The sequence below is a fragment of the Impatiens glandulifera genome, chromosome 3 (genome assembly GCF_907164915.1).
Source record: "Impatiens glandulifera chromosome 3, dImpGla2.1, whole genome shotgun sequence".
NCBI lineage: Eukaryota > Viridiplantae > Streptophyta > Magnoliopsida > Ericales > Balsaminaceae > Impatiens > Impatiens glandulifera.
The window spans coordinates 60,289,520-60,301,480 of record NC_061864.1 but is presented as its reverse complement, the minus strand read 5'-3'; the positions used below and the strand labels follow the sequence as shown (position 1 = coordinate 60,301,480).

At 32.0% G+C, this 11,961-nt stretch overlaps 1 protein-coding gene across 1 annotated transcript; it reads right to left on the bottom strand.

The window, feature by feature from the left end:
* Positions 1-10,428: 10,428 nt before the first annotated feature.
* Positions 10,429-11,760, bottom strand: LOC124930541 (aspartic proteinase CDR1-like). Its single transcript, XM_047470874.1, has one exon. The coding sequence runs from the start codon at positions 11,758-11,760 to the stop codon at positions 10,429-10,431; it is 1,332 nt and encodes a 443-aa protein (XP_047326830.1).
* Between the last annotated feature and the right edge of the window lie 201 nt (positions 11,761-11,961).

Below are 11,961 nucleotides of genomic sequence, written 5' to 3'. Positions count from 1 at the left end.
AATGAGATGGAATAAACAACTATTTATAGTGTGAGCTTATATTTTTAAATAAATGTAATAAATGATACATGTTGACAATTGATATATTTTTATATCTAATATTATCTGAAGTATTTTTTATGGATGGAAATCTTACCGATTGAGTTAAGTCCCACAATTAATTATTTTATTTTTATTATTTTTTAACATTTTATAATTTTAACTTCAACTTAAAACATTTAAAACGAAATTTAAATTTGTGACTTCACTTAAAATTAAAGTCAAATATGTGACTTATAACTTTTGTAGGTAACAATGAATTGGATTTTTTTTCCTAACTTTTTTTTACCATTGTTAGATCAACCATCTATGCATTGACTTAGTTGTGGTAACTTTTCGGTAGTCCAACGAACTATAACGCTAGTCACTACTTCCACTAAGTCTATGAACTAAGTCCCTACAACACAAAACGGAGAAAAACAAATATAATTTATTACAAAAGCCGACTAAGCTTATGAAAACATAGTAACGGAGAAGTTAATAGCCAAAAATAGAATTATCATCCATCTATACAACTAATTTTTTTTTTTTTGTTAATATAAGATCTTTTTAAAATATATATTTTTTATTATAAAATAAAAGGTAATAAAATTATTATTATTTTTGGAAAATTTGAATAAGATTAATATTTTTTATTTGTATATATATTATTAAAATTAATTCTAATTTACATATAATTCTATTTATAATGCATCTCATTTAGAATAACTATCTAAATATTTACTAAATAAATATCTAATCACATAAGTTATAATTATAATTTAGAATAAAATATTTTAACATAATAATTTTATTTTGAAATATTTTAATAAGATTAACAATACTAATTTAAATTATAAACTTATTCTAATAAATCTTAAAAACAATTATTTAAAAAATATGTTTTTATAATTGTAACCCCATAAAAACCCATTTGTATCGGGTTCCATAAAAGCTCGAGGTTTGATAATTCAATCTCGATTTGCGTGTTAAGAATTTTCTTTTAAAATAAAATATTATTTAAAAGATTTCATTGATTTTTAACCGATTTTGAAATTAATTAAAAATAATTAACTTCGGGGTTCAATTTTAAATAATTCGGAGATTTATGATAATTAAATCACAATTTAATTTTTTAGAAAATCTTTTAGTTTAAATTAATTAAACATTAATTTAGAAGATTATTTATTTTGAAACAGCTAATTGATTTTTGAAAATCAATAAAAGTTGGCATACGTGAACTATAATTTTTCTTTAGTTCATAGTTTGGTGATACTCAGGAAAGGCTTTCACGCTTCATTCCTTATACTCGTTTTTAAAACGGTCTCTACTTATAAAGTTGACTTTTGAAAATCGGTTGTATAACGTTTAAGTTTTAATCGATTATTCTTCCCGTCCTAATCATGCAATCATGCTTATAGGTTTAGCGTTATTTAAAGTTTTGAAACACCAATACTTAAATGTTGGTACATATTATTGATGACGTTGATTAAAGAGGACATATCTGAAGAATATTAGTCATTTTTAAAGGCATTAGGCATTAGCGATTTTTAGAAAATGATTTGGCGTCCTAAAATTACAAAATTAATTTTGGATTTTGAAAATTGGAACCAAACAAGCCTCTAACCGGAATCCTAGGCCATAGGTTCATTTTTATCGGTCGAGGTCAAAAGACCCTCGGTCTAAGTTCGGGGAGCTCTCGGTCGAGGCTCGGGATCTTCGGTCTAAGTGCCAAAGTCCCTCAATCGGGAGGCGAAAGACTCTCGGTCCTTGGCTAGTCTTACCGGTCTTGGTGTATAAACCTATCAGTCATAGGTTAGCTTAGAGATAAGTTCTTCGATCGAGGTATATAAACTTCTCGGACATGGGCTAGCTTTGGGCTAAGTCCCTTGGTCATGGGTTCGGGAGATCTCGGTCTCAAGCTTGATATTCTCGGTCCCAAGGTTAGACCTCTTGGTCATAGTTGTTGGGATTCTCGGTACCAGGTTAGACCTCTCGATCCTAGGTTTGAGATTCTCGGTCCCATGTTGAACCTCTTGGTCTTGGATAAAAACCATCGATCTTAGGTCTCGGTCCTAGCTCAAGAGCACCGGTCGGACCTCTCAGTCCTAGTTCAAGAGCATCGGTCAGACCTCTCGGTTCATGTCTCGGTCCTATGTTATAATTTATCGGTCCTAGGTTTTGGTCTAGACCGAGGATCCACGGCCGGACCTCTCGTTCCTAGGCTAACAAGCCTTGGTCCTCAAGAACACAAAAGTGCAGGTTTTTAAAATCATTTTTTATCCTTGATTCTTTGATCTAAGAGTTTGGGTAGCTTCACAAAGCTCATAGTAATAATCATCTCAAGGTATCAATCGATCTGGATGATTATCAATTTGTTCAAAACACTTTGTGATAAAAAAAAAACGGGTTTTTAATTTTAAAGATGTTTTGAAGTGTATGGAGCTATCAAATAGCTTCCATTAAAAAAAGCTAAACGAGTCTTTTTTTTAAATTGTAAATATTCTAAAAATATTTTACAGACATTATATATTTTTTGAATTTTTTAAAAATAGTTTAAAGCCTCAAAATAGAAAGAAAAACGTTTGAAAACAAAAAGGTCTAAGAAGGCCTTAGATCGGATGTGAGGTGGATCGTCAGTTCTAGGAACGCGGTTCAAGTGTGGTCTAGACTGGTCTTTGACGCGTTCTGGGCCGAAGTCATTTTGTCTAGGCTTTAGTCAACGCAGGATGAGTGCGTGCGAGTGGACGAGGCGAGATGCGAACGAGACTCAAGCACATGCACCAAGTTTTGGCCAAATTATCTTCATCTTCAACCTCCAACAAGATCAAAACTAGCATTGATCAAGAATCCAAAGATATGAGGAGCTTCGTCTCCCCGTTTAGAACATTTTTTTTTATCAAACTCTAGGGTCGTTATTCAATCGATAAGGACCTCATTAAAGCCTCATCAGAAATATGACATTTTTAGAAAAAATTATTGTACACAAACATGCTTTGAATCCATCGAGATTGATTGGAAAACATTTCTAACGTCGCTTAAGATTTGTTGGGAAACTTTTAAACGGCCATTCTTGAGCTAGAACTCAAGAACAATAACTGTGTTGTTAAACATTTAAAATTTAATTTGATATTTTTTTTATTTAGAGTGAATTGATCCAACTAATTTCGATAGAAAGTTTGCAAGAAATCTTATGATCAAATTTAAATCAAAAAATTGAGTAATCACACGATATTGAAGAACATATGAATTGAAATATAAAAATTTCAAGTTTTATTCATGACATGAACTAGAATAAAAATGACAACTTATAGTGTGTTGGAGAACATTCTAAACTCTTTTTTGAAGCATTTGAATGAATTTGAACCTGAACCAACCTTAGAAACTCTGTACAAGATTTTCTACAAACTTACCAAAAAAAAAGCTTGAAATTTTCTTAATGGAGGATTTTGATAGAGGTTGATTGATTGCTTGAGGTTGGGTTCTTCGTGTTCGTCTTCACCGGGACATCCCTTTTATAACCAATTTGAGCCAATAACTGACTTAAGTCGGTTGAATTTTAGACAAAAGTCATTAATGATCGGTCACTTGCTTGACCCAATTCAATCCACATAAGTACTAAGAAGACTTAGGGTTGTAGGAGGAATGATTACACATTTCTTGAACTTTCTCATTTGGTTGAGAAATGGCCAAGATAGACATGGACTATTTTCAAATAAATCTGTTGTTTTTATCCGCCTCTCGTGATGAAGAACAGGGGTAAGCCCGATAAGCCCTCGGGCTAGGTAGCCCACTCCCCAGGGCAGCCCATTTAATAAAATATATAATTTATATATAGATAAATATATAAGATATATAGATAAATATATGATCTTTAAGAATATAATATTGTAACAGAGTGGTCCAAGATGCAAACTTAAATTTTTGCTTAAGTTAGGAGTTCAAATCCCCAAAAAACAATATTTTTTTTAACAATTTTTATTAATAAATCTAGGGCAACAAAAAAAAAAACTTTTATTTATCGGGACTAGGGCATCCCAAAACTCGGGGCCGACACTGATGAAGAAGAAGCCAGGTTGTAAATGCACACTGACTTTGGTTTCGTCAGTGTTGGGTGATGCGAGCCTTGATCATTAGCCTAGATGTTAGCATGGACGTTAGCCTTCCTAGCGCGCACTAATTGGTCTGGATGGCTTTATGCCTTGTTTGATTTAGGTCAAACATCTTTGGCCTTTTTTTTGCCACTTTTTATTTTTATTTTCCTAAAACAACACAAAATTAATTAAATACACAAAATTTATTTATTTATGCCTATTTTATTTATTATTTTGTATATTTTAGGACCTTAATTCTAATTATTTTAGATTAAATCAACTCATTGTTCATTTAAGATAATTATTTAAATTATTTTTGGTTTAATTTTAATTATTTTTTAAATGAATAAAATATTTATCTAAAATAATTATTTAATCTTATTTTTATCCCTCTATAAGTCTATAATTATAGATAATTATTTTAATGACTCGGAAATATTCTATTAGTTTTTATTCTATAATAAAATAATAACTTAAATATTAAATGTATATTAAAATATAAATATAAAGTATTTTTTATAACAATATAATATATATATATATATATATATATATATATATATATATATATATATATATATATATATATATTAGGAGTGTAAGAGGTTCGGTTCGGTCGATTTTTTCACAAAATAAATCATTCAATTTGTTAGTGTCGTTTTTTCAAAATCTTCATCCGTCGGTTGGCGATTGAATGTCGATTCGGTTTGATCAGTTATAAAATCGGTTCGGTCGATTTACTAGTTTAATCGTTAAAAAAATAACATTTATAAATTTATAATATATTAAAGTAGAAAATAAATAAAATAATAAATTTATAATATAATAAACTAAAAGAATAATTCAAAAAATTCTTATGAATAAAAGTTTAATAAATTAAGTAACAAATTAATTTAACTTGAAAGAAAATATATTAAAATATTAATTAAATCAAAATAAGTTTAAAAAGAATCAAATATATAAAATAATAAAGATATGTCTGCCAAGATTGGAACACTTAACCAAAAATAAGTAACATCTTTATCTTTATCACCAGGCTAGAAAAACACATACTTAAAACATATCAAAACACATATATATACGGTCAGTCGGTTTATCCGTCAGTTTTTTATTATCTAAACCGCCAACTAAATCAGCCATGGTCGGTATAGGAAATTATAAACCGATCAAAATTTGTTTCGGTCAGTTTATAATTATTTTGATCGATTTTTTTACGGTTCGGGTTTTCGTTTTTTTTTCGATTTTACTTACACCCTAATATATATATTATATTAAAATTGTGACTAATACATTCATTTATTTTTCAAATAAAATTACATTCATTCTCACTTAGGGTGTCACGTCCCAAAATTAGCTTTTCTAAATCGAGGAATCTACGGCCTCTAATAGAGATCTAGGACCGTGGATGATGGCACCCAGGATCGAGTGGTCCGACCAATGATTCTACAAACAAGGAATTATCTGGCAAGTATTTTTTTATACGTCTTATAAACCCACACAATGCTATTTATTCATGTGTTTTATATAAACGATGCATATGGTTTTCAAAGCATGTTTTCATTGCAAGTCCATGGTTTTCTAAAGAAGGATGTTTTAAGTTAAGGGCTATGGAATCTAAGAGATAATCATGAAGGAGTTGACGAATACAGGATGATGGCTACCAGGATGAGCTCTGGTGGTCCGATGCTCCCAAAATATGGCTAGAGGAATTGACGAATGGATGCCTTCCGGGCTAAGGGTCCCAAATATGGCTCAAGTATGTAACTATACATGATTAACTAATGAGATATTCTTAAAAACACGCATGGATGCAATGTCTTAAAATGTTTTCTTATATAATGATTGATGGGTCTCTAGACTCACTATGCTTGTGTTGTGTAGATACCCAGCCGCACAAATTTCATAACAGGTGAAGGAAGATTTGGAGTGGAGCATGGTGCCGGAGATGTGTGTGTGAGGAGGGACCGAGACCGTATGACCGACTTTTATATCAACCTTTTCAATGATCGTGTCAAATAGGCACCCTAGAGCTTCCGAATTTATGTTCGAAATCACATTGATTTAGGTGCATGAAAGTAGGAAATGAGGGCGTAACAATTTGGTATCAGAGCAACGGTTCCGAACCTTAACACTTTCACACATATGCTCCTGCAGATGCACATCCAAGGCCTTCATGTCTGTAAATTGTTTTAAAATGATGTTTTGCATGACATGAAACAATTTTTCATAATGATTGGAAATAATGTTTTTCATAAAACCATTTTTCATAAATACACTAGTAGTACTACCCTTATGATCGAATTTCGGGGAAGAAATTCTTTATAAGGGGGTAGTTTGTCACGTCCCAAAATTAGCATTTCTAGACCGAGGAATCTACGACCCTGACAGAGATCTAGGACCATGGATGATGGCACCCAGGACCGAGTGGTCCGACCGATGATTCTGCAAACAAGGAATTATCTGACAAGTACTTTTCTATACGTTTTATAAACCCACACAATGTTATTTATTCATGTATTTTATATAAACGATGCATATGGTTTTCAAAGCACGTTTTCATTGCAAGTCCATGGTTTTCTAAAGAAGGATGTTTTAAGTTAAGGGCTATGGAATCTAAGAGATAATCATGAAGGAATTGATGGATACGGGAGGATGGCTACCAGGATGAGCTCTGGTGGTCCGATGCTCCCAAAATATGACTGGAGGAATTGACGAATGGATGTCTTCCCTAGAGGATCAACTCTTCGGGCTAAGGGTCCCAAATATGGCTCAAGTATGCAACTATACATGATTGACTGATGAGATACCCTTAAAAACACGCATGTATGCAATGTCTTAAAATGTCTTCTTATATAATGCTTGTTGGGTCTCTAGACTCACTATACTTGTGTGGTGTAGGAACCCAGCCGTACAGATTTCATAACAGGTGAAGGAAAATTTGGAGTGGAGCATGGTGCCGGAGATGTGTGTGGGAGGAGGGATCGATACCGTATGACCGACTTTTATATCAACCTTTTCAATGATCGTGTCAAATAGGCACTCTAGAGCTTCCGCATTTATGTTCGAAATCACGTTGATTTAGGTGCATGAAAGTAGGAAATGAGGGCGTAACAAAGGGGATACCCATATTTTTAGTCGACGAATTCAAACATTTTACGAGTTTTGTATTATGATATTATATTTTATATATATATAATGAATGTAATTAGATTTTAGACACTAATGGAGTCTCGATATATTTATGAATCACAATTTTATGATAGTGTTTAGTGAGTATACCAATAAAGGCTCCTAGGTAGGCATGGGTTTCCTAATACCAATACTTGTGGGGTACTCGATGGTTGAGTTCTGGCTATTTTAAATCGAGTTTGAAGTTAGGATCAGGTATGGAGAGGGGAGAATGTACCCTATTAGGTACAGAGTGAGATGGGGAGTGTGCAATGTTGAGGTGTTTTTCGGCCCATTGGGCTTCGACTAATAATATTTTATATATTATATAATAAATAGATAGACATGAAACAAGACAGGAAGATGGAGATAAATCAAGATGTAAGCAGTCGTCAATAAAAAAAGTGTTTTTTCCTTCAACAACGAGAAAACACTTCAGATCATCTTCGATTTGGTGAGACGACTACTTTATCTTATCTCCTTAGATACCTAGGTTTAGGTATTTCTATTATTCATGAAAATAAATTATATATGTATGTACCATCTTTAATGATATTGTTCTTGAATGTTTAGGTTATCTATTAGATTGTATGCCTCAATTTGTAAGAACATCGTGTAAGTCATTATAAGTGATATAGTGGATGGTTTAAGTGGTCTAGACACTGGTGAAAAAAGGGTCAAAACCGAGAGTAAAAACTCTCGGTTTTGACCATATAACCTTCGGTATAGACACATTACCGAAGGTTTTGGTAACTCTCGCCATCCCTCGGTATTGAATCTTTCGTTAAAAACAATTGGGCATTTACCGAGAGATATCGTAGAGTTTTCGGTTTAGATACCCTAGAGTAAAACCGAAAGGTAATTGAAAAACTTTCGATTTTCCTCTTCGTGGAAAAACCGAGAGTTTTCATTTAACTCTCGGTTTTCTTCAAATGGAGAAAACCGAGAGTTATATGAAAACTTTCGGTTTTCCTCTTCGTGGAAAAACCGAGAGTTTTCATATAACTCTCGGTTTTCTCCATTTGAAGAAAACCGAGAGTTAAAACTCTCGGTTTTCTTGTAATGGAGAAAACCGAAAGTAATATTGAAAACTCTCGGTTTTTCCACGAAGAGGAAAACCGAAAGTTTTCATATAACTCTCGGTTTTTCTCTTAGTGTAAAAACTAAGAGTTTTCTAATAACTCTCGGTTATCTTCAAATGGAGAAAACCGAGAGTTTTCTAATATCTCTCGGTTTTTCCATTTGAAGAAAAACTGAGAGACTTCAATATTACTTTCGGTTTTTTCCCGTAAATTTTTAAAAATGTGCGGATTATTTTACTCGCAACCAAAACCTGTTCAGCCAAACTAATATATCAATGATAAAAGAATTGTCACATACATTAAACGATCACATTAAATGACAATTATCATTACTTTATAAACGTAATTTTATTGAAAGGGTCCCGTAATTTTTACTTTTGTTGAAAGGGTTTTACTCGATTGAATATTGATATGTTTATAAACGTGATGCTAAAATAAAAATAATCATTTCCGCATTACTATTTTTATGACTCTTTATATCGACACGCAAAACTCAAATCTGATACCCGACTATATTAATATTAAAAAATAAAATACATTTTTTAAAATTAAAGTTTAATTTGACATTTCAAATGTCACATCATTACAAACATCATCATGACTACAATATTTATTTTGCTCTTATTCATAATCTAGTCTTTAACTTTATTTTTTAATATTCCCCCAAAATTATTTTTCTCTTCATTAATCTAAATATTAAACATTTTTTTTAATAAAAAAATATTATTTATCTCACTCTTCAAATTTATTCTTTTAACTTTTTATTCAATAAAATTATTATCTTTTTCAACGTTAGAAGGATGTAAGTAAGTAAAAAAAATTATTTGTATTTTTGACATTTTGATATTATTAATTTTAAAAATTAATAAAATTATGTTTTTTTTACTCTCTTTAATTTTATAATTATTTAATCGGGAAATTAGGTATTCTTCAAAGATTTGGTACCCAACGAATCGGGAATAGAATTAAAAATAGAGATACCCGTTGAGATCGGGTTTGAATAGTAAAATAAAACCCAAGTTTAGGGATGTGTATTTTTCTAAGATACGAGAAATATTATTCTTTTAAAACTATCTAGAGTTAAAATTTGAACCCATAAAATTAAAAATATAAGTTCATATGCTCTATTCTACGTAACTCTAAATTATCCGTCCCGACCACTAAAATATTAAGTTAATATGCTCTATTCTACGTAACACTAAATTATCCGTCCCGACCACTAAAATATTAAGATTTGTTTTGAAAGACGACGTAGCGTCAATATAATAAAATCTATAAAAAGGCAAAGAAGTTAGATGAGTTCAAAGGAAATCGAGTAAATTCAAACTGAATAAGATAAAAAAAAAGAGAGAAAAATATGACAATTGAGAATTGAGAATTAAAGTGCAATGAAATCAGTGGTTATAACAAATTATGTGTTAAGAATTTTTTTTTCTTTCAGATCAATTTTGAGATATTTTTGTTGAATTATTTATATAGTAATACTTCTTGTATTCTATTAATATAAAGTTTAATTCCCAATTTATTTATACAAATGTTGTAACAAGATAGAGTGTAGGTTTGTGGGATAAAATATTTAGATTTTATTTTTGAAGGTAATGAATTCTATATTAAAATTAAGTATTTTAATGACAAATTTATCCTTATATATATTAACCCATTTTCTTATTCTTCTTCTTTTTTATTTTATTTTATATATTTTAGAAAAATAACACTATTCCTACAAATCATATTTTTTTAGAAATGATTGTAAAAAGGAATTTGGGTGAGAGAATTTTAAAGAAAATGAGCAATTTGATTTTGCGAAAAAAATAACAAAATTTCTCACTCTTCTCTCTATTCATCCTTTATCGTTTTTCAAATTTATATAGTGACACATCATTTCTTCTCTCAATTTCTCTCCTCCTATTACTCTTCTATTTTTTTTTAGTGATAATTAAAGATAATAGTTTTACTATTATGTTTTTTTTTATAAATAAATAAAATTCTAAAGCTTTGTTCAATCAAGAAACATATAAATTATTCTACCGTTCATCATTTGTTACATTCAAGTAGATTAGATTGCTCTACTCCTTTGAACAATCAGTTGGCTTAAAAGAGACAGTACGGTTCTCAAGATCATACCCAATCAAGAAATCGACTTGCGATAAATTTCCATATATGGCCACCCCATCGTTAGGAACGATCGCCAAACACAATAAATCTCCATTCAAAACGAAAGTGCTCGTATCCGGCAACACCAAATCAGCACCACCAGCAAAATGGGCAGTGATTGTTGGGGCAGTAAATCCCTCGACATTTTTATAACAAAGATTCAAAAGTCCTTGTGGATCTTGAACCGGGTCGGCCCGAATTGCTCTTTTCATTGAATCCTCCAAACTTTGGTACATATTCGAGGGTAAAATAGTTAGTGTCGTGCCTGAATCAATTATGATATTACCCTTTTCAACAGCATTAACTCCTTTAAATGGAAATCTCGTTTTATTGTCTCCTCCAACACTAAGCGCTTCCAAGGTGAGGTAATAGAAAGTTTTCGGACTCTTTGAGACCAATGAAGTTGTGACCACGCCCGACCCGGACACAATCGCATTTGAGCCAAAACTAATATTGCTGCTTTTCTGGCTCACACGATTTTTATGATAAGACGCCAAGCAATAAGAGAATTTCCCGGCTATCGATTTTCCAAGCTGGCCGATTAGCGAAAAGGATCCACCTCCAAGCCCTACAATTCCGGCAGTATCTGGTTGGAACGTACCTTGGCTTTCATGAGAACAACCATAAGCCAATTTCGGTATTGATGTTCCCCCTATGGTATAAGTTTCCATAGCTAAGACACCAACGCTGGAGGAAAAGTCGCCGTACCCTAATTGGTATTGACAAGTTCCGTTTGTCTCCTTGCATGCATTCGAATCTCCTAGGGCTTGGCATAAACTTGAACCACAAGTCAATGGTCGAAAAGTTGACGAGTTTTCTGAATTAAAAATAGGTTGATCTTGCTTGAAGCAGTTTTCGCATGGAAGACACTGAGTCCATGTAATATCGCTACCGGTATCAGCTATCGCTAGTTGCTTGAAGGGCGGTGTGCCCACGTAAAACTCCATGAGGTAATCTCCACTAGCCCACACGATTTTCGAGTTCACGTCTTCGGTTTGTTTGACATCGTTGTTGGGGAGGTTAAGGGCCGACTTGAAACGAGACAAGCGTGAGATAGAACGACGAATGGCTCCAGTTGTTCGATCGGCTTGACTTAACGAGGGGTCGTAAAATGGCGATGCGGGTGAATCTCTATGAATGAAACTGGTGGTAAAACCGCGTAATGCATCTGCAGGTGATGTTGCCGAAAGTTGTAACAATATGTATAAAGCTAGGGTTGCATGGTAAAAAGAAATGTTAGTCATATTGAAACTAATCAAAGGGTGAGGAATGGTGGATATAAAAGGTATAGGTAATGGTGAAATTTATAGTTAAGGAAATGAAAAGTCATTAAATGTGAAAGGGATGATTTCAAATAAATTCATTTGTATATTAAATACTATTTACATAAAATTCAAAGTTTGATTCTTTGAATTAAGAATGAGATCAGATACTTGATACATTAC